Below are 18,064 nucleotides of genomic sequence, written 5' to 3'. Positions count from 1 at the left end.
TGTATGATTTTATGGATGTTGGAAAATGGGAACTAGATTGATGAAAGGACATTAACAACAATTATAACAATTTCCTACAGAAATTTAAATAATATAAATCAATTTTTATAACAAGGAACCCCCAAAAGCTTAAGAAATATCCTACATAGGGGCAGCTAGGTGGTGCAGTGAGTAGAGCACCAGCCCTGGAGTCAGGAGGACCTGAGTTCAAATATAGCCTCACATACTTACTAGCTATGTGACCTTGGGCAAGTCACTTAACCCCAACTGCTCTGCCTTCCCCCTCCAAAACAAACAAACAAAAGAAATATCCTACATAGCAAAGATAAATGGCAGCCAAGGGCCACACCAATTCAGAATATATAAATTCATTTATAAAATCTTACCAAAAAAAGTTGTTGGAAGATTATGAGCAATATTTCTTCACAGAACAATGAAGTGGGGAAAAACAACGTAAAGCAACCTTTCTGGAGCTTGCAGAGCTAAATAAAGTCTTCTGAAGGAACTTATGGATGAAACTGCAAAGAGAAGAATAAATGATGGAAAAGATGTATAGTGTTTTTTTATAACAGACTCTTTACCATCAAGGATAGTGGAGAGACCACAATAGAACTCTTACATCAAAGTACTTGATGTACTTGTAGAAAAAATGGAAATGTCACTGAAGAAAACAAAGATGAGGAAAAGCAACTAGATTAAAACAAGGATATATGGAGGAGGTCATCTGGAGGTGACAGAATTTTGGGAGCATTGAATTGATTTCTCAAGCTTTCTGAAGGATGGGAAGATACCAGAGGCAGGGGAGAAAAATCTCAGACCTTATTACCAAGAAAAGGCAACCAAGAGAAAAAATTTCTTATTATATGTGTAATATATATTTACTTTCCTATCTGTTTAAAATTTTTATGAGATTAATCTGCACATACATGGAGTATATCCTTGGTGAAGATATTAGAAGGGAATGGCTAGACCTTCCACATCAAGGAGATTATAGATCCATCTCAGTATGTCAACCAAAACATAGTATAAAATCATAAAAACTAAAATGTACAGAAAGAAGAAAGATATCAAAAAGAAGATAAAATATCAGAAAAAAAATGGGGCAAATGTTAATGAGAATCTTTGCTTGGAGGAGAGTGATTTTCAGGCAAAGAAGCAGTTAGGGTCAACAAGACATAGATGATGTGTTGACCAATAGTGTTGTTAATGAAAGAACCAAGACAATGACTTCTGACATTTGTACAGAACTTTAAGGCTTACTTTACCTCATTTGATTCACATGACTTCTTTATGATGTAGATGATAATAACGTTTATATAGGGCCTACTGTATGCCAGATGCAGTGCCAAATGCTTTGCAGTTATTATCTGATCTTTACAACAAACCTGTGAGGTACTTCAGGAATGATTATTCTCTTTTTTAAAGGAGGTTCATTAATATACCTTGTCATACAACTGAAACTATCAGAAGCAGAATTTGAACCCACATGTCTGCATCAGGTTCTGCATCTGATACAAACATCTTTTTACTAAAACATTTCATTGCTATTGGATAGGTTCGTTTCTCCAGGTGGTTAAAAAGCATCCAGCAAGGAGTTTCCACAGAGTCTCAGGTGCCTAAAAATTGCTTTTATTCCCCTTTCTCTAAGGGCCCACAGTTAGGTCCCGTATCAGCTTCCTTGCTCAGAACACTAGGTGTTTTCTAACTCCCAAGTCTCAACACTTTTTCCATCATATCATACTTGTTTCTGACATTTAGAAAAACTAAAGTGACTCTGTAATATTGTATCAGCAAGGCATTAATTATAACGTAGATGATAATTGTCAAAATGCCTATATGGTTCTGTATTACAAAATATATGAAACTCTCCACGTAGAAGGTAGAAGAAGTAAACCATTTATTCAGACAAGAGAAGACCAGATCCCATAAACCATCCACCCAGTCCATCATAGCAGCAAAGAATTCATTACACAACATCACAGCATGGAGCCTCGCCATCCCAAAAGCTCTCCACCCCGCTGCTGGGGCCTTCCCCAAAACTCACTCGCTCACAGCCACCATAGTCATCTCTTTCCCTCAGCTGTAACTGCTCTCAGCATTTTCTGTGACACAGTTTCCTTTTCCTCTCAGCAAGCTTCTCCCACCACATGTGACTTAGGCTTCTTGTAAGGTAAGCAGGTCACACGGCCTATTAATAGGTGGCAAAGATCTTCAAATCTAAATTGGTATTACAAACATAGAGGTAAACAACCCTAGAGACCCCACTGAGATCATAGATTTAGAACTGGAAAAGACTGAACGGATCATCTAGTCCAGACCTCTTCTTGTAGGTGAGAAAACTGAAGTAAAGAAAGACACAAGTAGTACAATAACGTTCAAGATTTGAAACCGAACCATCTGACTTCAAATCTAGGGAGAGTTCTTTGCACTATGCCATGGGCCTTGGTGCATGATTGAGCCATTCTTAAACCACTTATAGTCTAGTCTGGGCGGCCATTCACTGAAAAAGCAAGCTAATTTCAATGAGCCTTCAGGGAATTACTGTATTCCATATTTCAGCATCTATTTATGCACAATTTGTATGTCATCGTGGTTACAATACATAAACAAATTATAATATAAAATATGCAAACTACAAAAACATAACAGTCCCTGGCCTTAAAGAGCTTGTAATATATTGGGAGGATAACACACATAAATCCGTGGTACGGCTTGTCCATTTAATAAAATTGATTTGGCCCAACGTTTTAATGTGTTCAGATTTTCCTATTTTGTGACCCTGGTACCTATGCTTGGTAGCTGATTGAATTGAAGATGGAAGAGCTATGTCTAGACAATAAATTCTGTGAAAAATATGTGACTTTTAGTGGACTACTGATTCAGTATGAGTTAATGGTATGAAGGGCAGTCAAGAAAGCTGATGTAATCTTAGGCTGTATTGAAAAGGATAATACCCATGGTTTTGCCCTGGTTGAACCATGTCTGGAGTATTTGTGTTTGATTTGGGTACTATCTTCTAGGAAGAGCATTAATAAGATGCAGGTCTTTGAGCAGTGCAATTAGTATGGTCAGGGGCCTTGAGATTGTATTATGAGGTTTGGTTAAAGGAATCGGTGACCTTAATCAAGGATAAGGGAATACTTGGAAAGACATAATAGCTCTCCAAGTCTTAAGGGACTATTTTGTGGAAGAAAGATTAGACTTGTCCTGGCCCTAGAGAGCATTAGAATGGTGGGGAGGGGTGGAAACGAACGAGTGATTTCTTTATTTTTTTCTATCTCAACATGTGGAGTGAAAATATCAAGAGTGAAGGGCAGGGGGGAATAAGCCAATAAATTTAAAATTAAAAGTTTTAAGAGAAAATTCCATATTATTTAGAAATAGGCTGCCCTTTAGTATAGATATTACTCCTTAAAATCAGACAGTATTAAAAGAAAAAGAGTTTTACATGTTTTCTTGTGATGTGCTTTTAATTATAATTGTGCTCTTAATTTCATTTATTGAAAAGTTTTTTTAATCTTTATTTTTTAAAATATAGTTGCTGCCAAAACATTGTGCCAAAACCATCAGTCAGGCAGTCAACAAAAAATCAAAAAAACAGACTGGAAAGAAAGGGGAACCTGAAAGGGAGAAACCAGGCGTTGAGAGCATGAGGAAAAACAGACTGGTGGTAACCAAGTAAGTCATATGCTTTAATTCCATAGCCTTTGTCCCTTTTTTTCTTTTAGTTTTATTTATCTTATTTTTGATTTATGGAATAAAACAAGCATTTCCATAGCATAGTATAATTAAAAAAAGATGATTGCATGTGAAACTGCAAATCTATTAAGTACAACTTGCTATTCTTTTAAAATGCATAATAAAATTATATAAATTTGTTTTTTCCTTCTCCCCAAGATGACTACCATTAGACACAAATATATGTGTGTGTGTGTGTGTGTGTGTGTGTGTGTATACGCGCGCGCAGAATCATTCTATATAACTTTATCAGTTTTTTCTCTGGGTGCAAATAGTATCTTCCTTTATATGTCTTTTGTAAATACTTTGGATGTTTATAATAGTCAAAATGACTTATTTGCTCAAAGTTTGTAAAACAGTATTGCTGTTACCGTATACAACGTTCTCTTGGTTTTGCTCACATACTGGGGAATTGTCACCATTTTGGAATTTTGTGTTTCTATTCATTATTTGTCTTCCTTTTTTGTATTAGGGATGATTTATGATTGCATTATGCAGGCTGATAAGAGGAGAACCAATCTGTTTAAATTGTAGTTCTTACCATTTTTTTGCTATGAATCTGTTGCCCTGAATTTTGAATAAAACATCAAGTAACACGTGGTACCATATGTACATATTAATGAATGACTTAGAAGAACTCTACTAAGTGTTCCTTGGATATATAATTTCCTATCAGTTTTTTTGAAAAATCAAGAGTCTTTGAGTCATTTGTGGCTGCAGCATGTTTGATCAGATAAAAATATAACTGTCATTTTCTTTTAATTTTCTTTTCAGGCCTGTTAAATACCAAAAGTTTTTGTTATTGTTTTGGGTAGAAATATTGAATGATTTTTTTATAACATTTAAAAAATCTGTTGTTCAGTCATTCATTCATGCCCTACTCTTTGTGACCCTGTGGACCATGCCAATAATTATCAATGGGGTTTTCTTGGCAAAGATACAGGAGTGTTTTTCCATTTCCTGCTCTAGTGGATTAAGGGAAACAGAGGTTAAGTGATTTGCCCAGGGTCACAAGGCCAAATTTGAACTCAGCTCTTCCTGACTCCAGGCCCAATGCTCTATCCACTGAGCCATCAAACTGCCTTCAATTTTCTTTGATTTGGGGGGGGGGAATTTTAAAAATAAATTTTTTTAAAATTAAGTATTCACTTTTTTCTCTCTCCTCCACCCATGGTTCAGGGGGAAAAATACCTCCTTTGCATAGTCATCCAAAATAAAATCCCATATTAGCCATGTCCAAAAATGTATGTCTCATTCTGCATTTTATATGATTTAATAATAAAGCTCAATCAAGCTATGGAACATTTTATAGATACTCTTTAAAAACTTTTAATTGACTTTTTATCTACCAAAAATGTGGTGAAAGTATAACTGCAACTGGGGATAGTCCTAATTTGCCTATAAGTTGAATGAACTTAAAACTTTTTTTCTTCATTGATAGTCATATTCACTAGTGTTGTCTGACTGTATATAGACGCAAAGGAATACTCTTGAATTTAGAAGTAACATTTGTAATACATGTGATCTCCCAGAAGACTTTAATGTGGTCTACTTTAGATCCAGGGAAATTATGTAGAAGAATTTATCAATCTGTGTTCTGATAGAAAGATAACTACCTTAAATCTAGTAATTTTAAAAATGAATTTATTTCTTCACGCATTGTTTAATGTTTTACTTACTATTTTTTTGTGTCTATTTTAGCCTCGATAAATTGCACACTGCACTTTCTGAACTTTGTTTCTCTATAAATTATGTACCCAACATGGCCGTTTGGGAACATACCTTTACTCCAAGAGAATATTTGACTTCTCATCTGGAAATTCGCTTTACCAAGTAAGACAAAATATTAACTACATTTTCCTCTAATTAGAAGTTTTATTATATTAAGTCTTAGCGTCTGTGAAATGTTTCCTTTTAGAACTTGGGAGCCCAAATAATAGAATTTTTTTTTTACACAACTTATTAATTAGAGTGCCTGCCATCCCCCATATCCTCCCACATACTCTGCAGTCCAGGGAGAGTGGCCTTCCTGTTCTTTGAACAATATCTCTATCTCTTGACTCCAGGCATTTTCACTGGCTGTTTCCATGCAGAGAGTGCTCTCCCTCCTGGTTTTCCAGGAAGTCTTTCAAGTCTCAGCTAAAATCTCACCTTCTGCAGGAGGCTTTATCAAATCCTTTCAATTCTAATTCTTGATTATTTCCAGTTTATCCTGTATATAGCTTGTTTGTACATAGTTATTTGCATTTTATCTCCTCCATTAGACTATTAACTTCTTGAGAACAGAAACTATTTTTTATCTTTCTTTGTATCCCCAGCGTTCTTGCACAATGCCTGGTGCATAACAGGTGCTTGATAAATATTTATTGACTAACTGAATCTGTAAACTGATAAGACAGTTAATTTGACGTTGACTTCCAGGAAAATTGTATGATATATTAATGAAGTGATAGTGACTATTTAGAAAAGAATGTAGCAGTCAGAACTAGTATGGCTTTCTCAAGAATGGATTCTTCACCTCTTAAAATCCCTTGCTTACTTCAAAACTTAACTCAGGTACCGCTTCCTATATGTGTTTATCTATTTTTCATGGTATTTTCTCCAAAACAGTGTAAACTCTTTGAGTACAAGAACAGTTTAATTTTTTTTGTCTTTGTAGCCCTAGTGCATAGCACATAGTCAGTACTTAAGTGTTTGTAGATTGATTACAGTGGTAAACCTGATAAGTGATATAAATCTAGTTTAAGTAGATTTTAGGAAAACATTTATTAAAATTATCTTGTATTATTCTTGTGGAAAGATATAGCTATAGGCCAGATTATATATGTTTTAGGCATGCATATAAAGAGAGATTTTATATTTAATATGTATACATATGGATTTGAAAGTGGTTCAATAGCTGGTTTCAAAGAATAGTGATTAATTTTTCAATTTTTCCACACACTCAGCTCTCAAAGCATTCCATGATCATTTCTATAGAGCTGCTTCCCAGATCTGCTTCGTTTTATTCTCTTTCCTGTGCTTCTGTTCCACATTATCATCTCAAGCTGGACATCCCACAAACATCTCAAATTCACTGTGTCCAAAATAAAAGTCATCATCTTCCCCCCCAAACCCTGCCCTCTTCTAAACCTATTACTGTCAATAACATCATCACCTTCCTAATTAACGCAGGTTTACAACCTTGGCATTATCCTTATCTCCTCACCTCATTTCTCCAGTCAGTTGCCAAATCTTGCTCTTTTTTTTTTTTTAACCGCCACCAGCACCACCACCACCACATCTCTCTCACCTAATTCCTTGCCTCTACTTACAAAGCTTTCACCACCAGATCTCCTCATTTCTACCTTCTCAAAACCCCTCTTGTGCATCCCCTTTTCACTAATCGCCTAGCTATCACCTTTGTTCAGAAATTCATCCCTTCTTACCTCAACTGTAGCCTTTTAGTTGGCCTCCTTGCTCCAGACCTCTCCCCACCCCATATATCTTCCACTAATCGGCCAAAAACAAGGGTCTGATTATGTTAGCTGTCTTTCCCTCACTGTCCCCTTGATAAATCCCATTACCTTTCTATTACCTGTAGAATTTGTCTTCTGTTTGATATTTAGAGCTCTTTACAACCTGACTCCTTCCTGCTTTTCTAGTCTTCATATACTTTATTCACCTCCACATACTATACAATTCAGTTCTACTTGCCTACTTGTTATTTTTTACACATGAAATTTCATCTCCCCTTTTTTTTGCCTTTGTCCTGGCTTTCCCCCTTGCCTTCCTTCTTACCTTTGCCTCTTGCAATAACTGCCCGCCTTAAAGAACTCAGTTCAAATACCAATTTCTATATAAATATATTTTTATCAGTGAGTTGGATAGTAAAATCACAATAAAACCATTAAATAAAGAGAATAATCTGAACCTCTTATGCATTGTTATATGCTTACAAAACGGAGAACACAGTGCCTGGCACATAGTAGGTGCTTAATAAATATTTATTAGATGAATTGAATGAACACAAGTAGAGGAACATCTAAATTGTCAGAAGACTAAATAGAGATATTAACTCAATCTTAGAAAAGGAAATAGAACTAGGTGTAAATGAACTACCACAGAAAAAAATTTCTAGTCCAAATGAATTCACAGGAGAAATCTATCTGAGTTTTAAAGAACAATTAGTACCAATACTACACAAATTATTCTCTAAAATTGAAAAATAAAACACACTACCAGGAATCTTTTATGAAACAAATATCTAAGGAAATTTAAACTAAGGAAAGATAAAGCACAAAAGTAAAACTATGGGCTAAAGGAGTAAGCACTTTTATAGTGCCAAGCACTGTGCTAAGCACTTTTTATGAATATTATCTCATTTGATCTTCATAATAACCTTACAAGATAGGTACAGTTATTCTCTCCATTTTAGAGTTGAGGAAACTAAGTTTAACAGAGGTTGTGACTTGCTTAGGATCATAGAACAACTCAGATCTTTCTGTTTCTAAGCCCAGAACTATCCATTGTGCCACCTCACTGCATCAGTTAATTAATATTAATTGAATAGCAGTTCATAAATTCTAAAAAAAAAAAAAATCCCATCAAGTAAACTGCAGCAATTTATCCAAGAAATCATTCATTATGACCAAGTTGGATTTATACTAGGAATGCAGTATTAGGAAAAAGATCAGCATAATAAAATTTACTTCTTCTAAAAGAGCTATCAAGTAGAATGGGCTGGCCTGGTGACATAGGAGACTTCCTCTCAAAGCAAAGATAAACATAAACAGTTGTTGATTGTGTCCTAGAGATTTTTGTTTAGGAATAGGTTGGACTAAAATGGCCACTATGATCCCTTGCAACTCTCAAATTTTGTGAGATAATCCTTCCCCAGACCTCTTAATAAGAATCCTTTCTAGCTTTGGAATCTGATACTTTTTATTCCTCAAGCCTAACTTTCAAGATCCCCAATGTCACTCCTACCTCATTCTGATACATTGGAGTAAACCTTTAATATAGGATCCTTATAAGTTCATTGTGTTTTAAATTGTCATAAATTATGAATATGAAGACATCAAGTACTGGAAACTAGTGTGCTTAAGGTACCTAAAGTAATTGAAAAGAAGTTCAGTGTTAGTGGGAAATTATGTCTTATGTTCATCCATGCCAGATAATTAAATTTTTAATTACTTTGTTCAAAAGTTACTTTTCCTTATGATCTTAATAATTCTGAATAATTTTCAGCATTACATTAGTAAGAAATATGACAACAAAAGTGTAAATTATCAAATAAGAGTTGAGCAAGAAAATATAAAAAATACCCTTCTTAAATTTTGTTAAATATAACATCAATTTGTTTATTTTTTGCCATCAGGTAGTTTGCTCTAAATTCAAAGTATTTTTCATTTTAAACAGGATAGAAATTAAAGTTAATTATAATGTCAGATCATCAGGGTTCTGTGTGTGTGATTAAGACATCTTTCAAGAAATCATAAGATCGTAGATCTAGAGCTTGAAGGCACCTTAGAGGATACATAATCCAATTCCTTCATTTTACAGGCAAGGGAACTGAGGCCCAGCAAGGGATTAGGTGACTTGCCCAAAGTCGTACAGGTAGCTAAGCATCAGAGGTAGAATTTCAACCCAGGTCCTTTTACTCTTTGCCAACTCTCATGTTGCTGCCCTCCAAGTTCAACAAACACACTTTTCACAGCTTTCAATTCTTACATTTGCATTATCCTCACTTTTCAGAACAAATTTCCTAAAGTGGTATGCACTGATATGAATATATCTAATTGTCTTTTTCTACTGTTTATGTGTATGTATATGTGTGTGTGTGTATATGTGTATGTATATCAACACTGGATTTAGTATACAAACAGAATTCAAGTATAACTTTACTGTCATACTCTTTTTGCCTCTACTGGCAAACATCCTTTATGTAGGAGAAAAGGACATGAAATACAGGTGAATATTTACTTTTTGGGGAGGGAAGGGAAGAAAACTCAAAGATACCCAAACTAAAATTAGCATTTGTTTCTCAGTACAAAGATGAGAAATATTTCAAAATTACTCACCAAAAAAATCAGGAATGAGAAAACCAGCAACTCTAAGAAGGGCTTATAAAAATTGTTAATGATAATATGAAAGTATTTCGTTTAAGTCATTGAAAAATATTTCAAATATGAATGAATTTATCTTTTTTTCAAAAGACTTAATTTTTTGGTAACATTGTATTGAGTTCTCAAAATAAATTATCAGACTCAAAAAAAGTCACAAAAAGAAAAATTTTAAAGCATCAATCTCAACATATTCAATTAACAACATGATTGAACAGAAAAATTTTATAGAAGGGCATTCCAGTCTTACCCTTGTCATTGGCAATCAATCTTTTAAAGATTCTGCTCTGAATGATAGAGCCATGACAGCTTTACCAGAGGGCAAATTATTCTTTGAGCAGTGGGCCCCAGGGGCCACTAATATTCCCAAGGCCATATGAAATTTTAACTAAAGGTTGAATGTGACATTTGGGTAAGAACTACCAACCCTTGCGATGAAATTTTACAGTTGTGGACAACTGAAAGATAAATGTGTAAAAATCACCTCCATGTATTTGTTGCAATGTTTCACTTATTTGTGTGCTTATAACTTTAAAAATGGAACTGAATTGAGGTTTCCCAATATCCCATCTCCCCACATTCCAAGGTTTTGTAGCATATAAGTTACCATCTTCCTTTTAGGTAATTTTATGTCATTGAACTATATTTGTATCTTATATACGATCTTTTATATGGTTTGAGTGAATGATTGTTTTACAATAACATGAAAAATCCTTTATTTCATTTACTTTTTTCCTTTAAAGGTCAATCGTGGGGATGACAATGTATAATCAAGCCACACAAGAGATTGCAAAACCTTCAGAGCTCTTAACAAGTGTAAGGGCATACATGACAGTACTCCAGTCAATAGAAAATTATGTACAAATCGACATTACAAGGGTATTTAACAATGTTCTTCTTCAGCAAACACAACATTTAGACAGTCATGGAGAGCCAACCATTACAAGCCTGTACACAAATTGGTAAGACCTTAAATTGAGTGTATGTTTGTGTAGAATAACATTCCCTTTTTTGTTGAAGAAAATGAGGTTAGGTAATCTATAAAGGTCCCACTGAAGTTGTAACCTCTTTTATAAAAGTATATCCTATAGTAAGTTTTAAATTACTGCTTTGATTTTTCTCTTCCCATAATGACCATATGCTTCTCTTTAGGTATTTGGAGACCTTGCTGAGACAAGTCAGCAATGGCCATATAGCTTATTTTCCTGCAATGAAAGCATTCGTGAATTTGCCCACAGAAAATGAGCTGACTTTCAATGCAGAAGAGTATTCAGACATATCAGGTGAACTTGTTTGAAAATTTCATGTTATTTTTATACTCTTAATTCTTTAGATTTCATTACAGAAAATCAATACTTAACTGAAGTCATTTTCTTTTAAGTAAAATCTTGGCTTTGTAGAATTACTTCTGTGTCCTTTGTGGGTTACCTTTGGATGTTTTTTAGAAATAAGTCTTTTCTCTGATCTGTGCATTTTATGATTTCTTTTTCCATGTGATGGCTGGGATTTTGTGGCTTTGCTTTTGAAATAATTTGATTAAACTCTGAAGTGAATGAATTAAATTATTTTTCTTTCTTAGAAATGAGGTCATTATCAGAATTGCTAGGTCCATATGGTATGAAGTTCCTCAGTGAAAGCCTTATGTGGCATATTTCATCACAAGTTGCTGAACTTAAGGTAATAGTTTTCATTATTTTATCTATATTTTAATTCTTTGAAATTAGTTTTGAAATGTCATTGTGGATGTGATTAAATAAAATGTGTTGTCTAGAATTTTAGTTATTTCATCATTTTTAATAACAGTAACAGAATTTTAGAATGAGAAGGGACCTTTTCTAACCCATAGAAGAATCAGCTCTAGAACACTTCCAACAAATGATGGTCCAGAGATAACATGACTAAAGTGATTTGCAAACTTTAAAGCTTTTTAAATGTGAACTTTCATGATGATGATCATCAATCAGCAAGCATTTAGTTACTCATCACTGTGTGCCAGCCACTAGCTAGACAATGGGGGCCATCTCCAGTTGTCCTGATCTATATCTTGCAACTGGATGCAGATGCCCCTGGAGGAGAAAGTGAGGCTGGCGACTTTACACAGCCCTCCCTCACTTAAATCAGATTCACTTGCAAGTCTTGGCATCACTTTCCTGATGTCATGGTCCTCTTTGAGATCAAAGGACAAAGAGCATCAACTTCTAGACAGTGTATATACAGAGACATAAAGAAAATAGTCCCTGACCTCAAGGAGCTTACATTCTTTAGGGGAACATAACATGTATACATAAGTATATACAAAATAATTATAAATTAATTTAGAGGGATTGGCACTAGCAGCCAAGATCGGGAAAGGCCTCATGTAGAGAGATGATACTGAGCTGAGCTTTGAAAGAAATTAGTGGAACTAGTAAAACATGTTCAGTCTATTGCTAAGTCCTTTAAATATTGCCTTTGTAACATCTCTCATATGCTCTGACACTATCATCACCCTAATTGCAGGCCCTCATCATTTCTCACCTAATTATTGCAATAACCTGTTCGTTAGTCTCCCTGTATTGCCTTTCCTCGTTCCAGGCCATCTTTCACGAACCTGTCAAAATGATCTTTCTTAAGCATGGATCTGATATTGTCACACACACACCTCCCAAACCCCCATTCAATAAACTCCAATATAAAGTTCTCTTTTTAGTTTCCTGCATGTATTAGTCACCTCCACATCCTTTGTGATCTAGTCCCACTGGCCTCCTTTGCTATTCCTTGTAGAGAGAATTTTCATTGGCTGTCTCCCATGCTTGCAACTTTCTCCCTCATCTCAGCCTCCTGGACTCCTTCAAGTTTCAGCTAAAGTCCCAGTTTCTTTAAGAAACTTCCTAATCTTAATGTCTTTCTTCTATTATCTTGTTGCAACAATCTGCTAGCAGCTGCTGTAGGGGTGTAAGACCCACCAACAGCCAGCACGTAGAAAGCTGCCAGCACAGGTTCCTTTGATCTGCTTTACTAAGGAAAGCAACATTAAGGGGTTAAAAATCTTACTTTAATCCAGCGTACAAATATCATTCACTTAGTTCAGGGGAAAAAGCCAGCACCCTGAACTTCAGAGCAAATACAAACAAATGACAAACATCAACAGACAGACCTTGTCTGATTCAAATCTCAATGCATAGTTACCAGGGTTTTACAAAGTCTCAACATCCGGGTTTACAAGCTGGGGGGCTCTTAACTACAGCTGCCCAGAGTCTCCACATCAGCACTCCACCAAGAGTGAGAGCCCCCTGCAAATATCTCTACTCTCTCTTTTTATACTCTTTAGCCATCATCAGGGTCATCTGAGTCACTAGAATTTACGTTCCTACTATTGGCTCTGGTCTTAGCAACTCTCTTTAGGACCCTGAGGGCTTCACACCCACATAGGCTTAGCACCTAGTAGATAGAGGTTTGGGCCTGGGGTTTAGCACCTAGTGAGACTCAATCAAAGACACCCAACTTAATTGGTATTACATATCTCCAATTTGTCCCTTATTTAGCATGTGGTTTTAATGGTGTTTTTGTACTCTTCCCCCTGCCCCCTTCCTTTTTTGTATCCCTAGCACTTAGCACAGTCCTTGGTATTTATAGGCACTTAATAAATGCTTGTTGACTTGACTTGTTTCACTTGATGTGAAACAGGAGCTCAGAAAGAGGCAGGGCTTGATATGTGGATCTGAGAGTTATCTGCATGATAGCAACATTTAAACCTATGGAACCTGATGGGTTCTCAGAGAAAAGATTGGAGGACCCAGGAGGGAGCCTTAGGGCATATGCAGACAAGAGGATGATTATCCTCTTGGATATGTATGATTATCCAGCAAAGGAAAAACAGAAGGATTATCAGGCCGGAAGAAGGAGAACCAGAGAGCTGTGTCAGGGAAATTCAGAGAAGAAAGAATAGTCAAGGGAGAGAGAGTAATCAGTGTCACATGTTACAGAAAGGATGAGGGGGATGGAGATTGAGAAAAGGCCATTTGATAGCAATTAAAAGATGGAATTTTGTAACTTTGAAGAGAGCTGGTTCAGTTGAATGATGGGGTCCAAAACCAGATTGCAAGGGGTTGAGGAGTAAGTGGAAAAGAATTAAAGGCAATGTGTGTAGAGAGTTAAGAGTTTGGATTCTAGGAAGCATCTCCTGTGGAGAATGTACCAGCCATTCCCACTGCCACCTGTGAGTCAAGCAAAGCACCTTGCAGGAGAAACAAGGGGCCATATGTGCTAAGCAAGTCAAACTGCCACCATGATCTTAACCACTGCCTCGTTTCAGTTGCCTGTTGAGACTGCCCAGGACCCTGAACCCCAAAAGAACTTTAGGAATAGCAGTGTCCCCACACACCAGCAGCCCTACTTTTATCCTAGGGCTATCATGTATCATTGAGGGGAGCAGTTACTATGGATAAGGGACCCTATCCTTACCACCAGCATCACTAACTGCTTACCAATTACAGCAGGTAGGTATGTCCAAGATCCCTGGGAGTCACAGTAGTCCCCAGACCACTGGTCTTACTTCTGGAATCATCATCTGGGAAAGCAACTTCTGTGGGGAAGGTGCCATTCATTCCCACCAGCTGGCACTATTGTGTAGGCAAGCCAGCCTAATTGAGATAGCAAGGCAGCCTGAGCAAGAGACAGGTGGTAACAAGTGCTATGTAAGGCAGACCACTGCCACCTCCTCTTAGACCTCAAGGGAGATGACCACAACTCTACATGTAAGAACCTTGGGAATTGCAGCAACCCCACCTCTCCATCTATATACCACTGGTCTTAATTCTAGTGCAGCCCCTGCAACCATCATCCTTGGAAACAGCCTCTGTAGGAATGCAGCCTGGAAGCTGTGGGTGCTTCAGTCACAGGTGCTGAATACCTAGAAAAGAAAATTCTTGCCACCAGAGCCCTTGGTATTGTCAAATGGTTCAACATCAGAAATTGATAATAATTAATAATAAATAATAATAATTGATCAATAATTAATAAACACTTATTAAGAGCCTACTGTGGGTCAGGTACTCTGCTAAGCACTGGGAACACAAAAAATGGGGGGCAAAAAAAGACCAGTCCTGTCCTCAATAACTTTCCAATCCATTGGAGGAAGAAAAAAAAAACAAAAGGAAGGAAGCTAAAGATAGTGTGGAGTGGGTGGAGAGCAGACTTGGGGACATAGTAAAAGCAGTCAGAGAAGTCCCTAAGGCAGTTCAGTAAGGTGAGAAATGAGGAAATGACTGAACTGAGATCTTCCCTTGGAGGTTGAAGTTTGTGACCCAGGCCCTCCAATCAGAGAGGCAGAGGATGCTATGCGGTAGAGTACCAAAGCTTATGAGGTCTTACAGGATGATGAGGTTATGCCAATAGGGAGCTTCCTAGAGCATGGTGAAGAACTACTGCAGCCCATCTTAGAAATGAGGAAATAATATTAAAGATGATGCATTATCATATGCTTTGTCACTGTATCTATAGAACCTATCTGACTGGAAACTGAAACCTTCTGTATGTGCTGTCTTCCCCTTTAGAATATTGTGAGCTCCTTGAGAACAGGGACTGCCTTACATTTCTATCTCTTTCCTTAGCACTTAGCACCGTGCTTTACACATAATAAGTACTTAGGAATGCATATCCATTCATTCCTTTGAAAAAGAGGTTAGGGGATTGATGACTTTCAGGTAATGGTAGAGTCAAGTGAGGGAGGTTTTTCAAAGATGGCTTTTCTTTTTTTAATTAATTTTTTTCAATTATCAAGTATTTTTTTCTCCTTATTATTCCTTATCCCCAGTAGAAAAAAAGAAGAAAAATAAAAATCTTTGTAACAAATTTCCATATTGACAATGTCCAAAAATTATGTCTTATTCTACATATTTAGTCCATCACTTCTCAGAAGAAGAAAGCATTCTTTATTATCAGTCCTCTGGAATCCTGGTTATCATTGCATTGATCAAAGTTCTTAAATCTTTCAAAATTGTTTTTACAATGGAATTATAGTATCAACTGTTCCCCTGCATCAGTTCATTTTAGTCTTCCCAGGTTTTTCCAAAACCATGTCTTTATTATATAATTTCTTAAAACACAGTAGTATTCCATTGCATTTTTATACTATAATTTGTTCAGCTATTTCCCAGTTCGTGGAAATTACTTTGGCTTCCAATTCTTTGCCTCCATAAGAGTTGCTATAATATTTTTGTGTTTACAGAACCTTTCTTTGATGTCTTGAGGGCATAGGCCTAGTAGTGACATTGCAAATGAGGATTTTTTAAAGGATTAAGAGAAATTTGGGCATATTTGTAAATAAGATGGACAGGGCCAAAAGATAGGGATTGAAAATAAGACACTATAATTAGGGGGGCAATCTGAGGAGGACACAGGATGGTATCAAAGATGTGTTTAGAGTGGGTGGCCTTGATAAAGAAAAGATCATGCGCAGATCTATATATCTCCAGTGTGTCCCCTGAGTTTTAGTACCACATCCCCAACTACCCATTTCCATTAATTGGTTTCCCTGCTTCACATCTGTCCCCACTCTGACCTGTCCTCCCTGTATCTACCAAAGAAATCTTAAGTGTAGAAGTAACTTTGTCATTCCTTTATTCAAATTCTAGTAACTCCCAGTTGCCTTTTAGATTACATATAAACTCCTGTTTGGTTTTTAAAGCCTTTAATAATCTGGCCTTATCTATTCCTCACATTAAATACTCCATCTCCTGTCTCTATACCTTTGTGCTAGATGTCCCCTGTGCTTAGAATGTCCTTCCTGTTCATCTCCACCTTATAAAATCCCACTCAACCCAAATACCATCTTCTACCTTAAATTCTAGTGCCCTCCTTCCCAAAGTACTTAATATTTAATTTTTACTGATTATATGTTTATTCACAATATACTTATATATTTACACGTTACCTTCTTCAGTAGAATAGAATGTATGCTCTTTGCGAGAAAGGATTGTTTCATTCTCTTTATTTATATCTCCAGCACCTAACATAATGTCTGGTACATAGCAGACATTTAATAAACACTTGTCGATTAATTAAAATGACAAGGTCCTCATCAGACACTAGAGTAAAGGATCAGAGAATGAGTGATGATTTCAAAAGCTTCTAACATGTAAATTAGGGAAGAAGAAGGAGCTTGTCAGTTAAATTATGAGGTAAGATTTTCTCCTGTGAAAGTAGGGTTGAAACCCTCATGAAAGAGGCTTCAGAAGAAAAGATTTGAACATTTTGTGTTCCCCACAGACTGTGAGGAGTGGGGAAAAATAAAAGGATTGCTTTACTTCAGTGAGGGACCAGTTCAGATTGTATAGCATACATTTATAGTGAACTCAGTTGGCATGGTTATGTCACTTTCAGCACCATTTAGCAAGAAAGGATAAGGGTGCAAAGTATTCAAGACTAAAGGACACTAATGTGAACTGGTTTAGTGTCAACATTTGGAAGAAAGAGAAATTAATACAAAGTATAAGTAACAGAATGGGCCATTAATGCAGACTCAAGGGACTGGAGGTCAAAATGAGGACAAAGAATAGGTTGAGATGGGATTTAGAGTACAGGGAGAGGCAGTGATAGAATATTGTGGTCAGTTAAAAGAAAAGTACTACTCCAAATCAGTCAATGATCTGAGTTTTATAGCACATTTAGCAGATATAGAAAGAAATATTAATTCCCAGGAGTAAAAATAATATCTTGAGGAGTACATACAAAACTAAGTATTTTGTTTTTCCCTGGCATTGATTATACCGTTATGTTTGGGTTTTTTTTTTCCCTTTCATCTCATTCTGGTATTTTCTTTCTCGATTCTGTTATTTTATCTTATATTCACACGTAGGCAATGAAGCGACACAGTGGATAGAGTGCTGAGCCTGGAGTCAGGAAGACTCATCTTCCTGAGTTCAAATCTGGCCTCAAACACTTATTAGTTGTGTGACCCTGGGAAAGTCACTTAACCCTGTTTGCCTCAGTTTCCTCGTCTGTAAAATAAGCTGGAGAAGGAAATGGCAAACCATTCTAGTATCTTTGCCAAGAAAACCCCAAATGGGGTCAGGAAGAGTCAGATATGACTGAAACAACTGAACAACAAAAATATCCATGTCGATTATATATGATTAACTAGGACATATGCACATACATGTATATTTCTATACATACATATTTATATCCATGTTTTGTATTTTATAGGCATGAAAAGTACTTTTCCATTTTCATTCGTTATG

The 18,064-nt window shown here is 36.2% G+C and overlaps 1 protein-coding gene across 5 annotated transcripts in view; it reads left to right on the top strand.

The window, feature by feature from the left end:
- Nucleotides 1-18,064, top strand: part of NCKAP1 (NCK associated protein 1) — a 127,400-nt gene that overhangs the window by 91,721 nt on the left and 17,615 nt on the right. For all 5 annotated transcript variants that reach the window (XM_036743510.1, XM_036743509.1, XM_036743508.1 and 2 more), the window contains 5 exons: nucleotides 3,539-3,678; nucleotides 5,440-5,571; nucleotides 10,586-10,804; nucleotides 10,995-11,125; nucleotides 11,422-11,519. In XM_036743510.1, coding sequence (XP_036599405.1) covers nucleotides 3,539-3,678; nucleotides 5,440-5,571; nucleotides 10,586-10,804; nucleotides 10,995-11,125; nucleotides 11,422-11,519 — 720 coding nt within the window. The remainder of the gene's footprint in view (nucleotides 1-3,538; nucleotides 3,679-5,439; nucleotides 5,572-10,585; nucleotides 10,805-10,994; nucleotides 11,126-11,421; nucleotides 11,520-18,064) is intronic.

This window comes from Trichosurus vulpecula, chromosome 2 (assembly GCF_011100635.1).
Source record: "Trichosurus vulpecula isolate mTriVul1 chromosome 2, mTriVul1.pri, whole genome shotgun sequence".
Taxonomy (NCBI): domain Eukaryota; kingdom Metazoa; phylum Chordata; class Mammalia; order Diprotodontia; family Phalangeridae; genus Trichosurus; species Trichosurus vulpecula.
The sequence above is the reverse complement of the archived record's forward strand: the minus strand, read 5'-3'. Positions and strand labels throughout refer to the sequence as shown.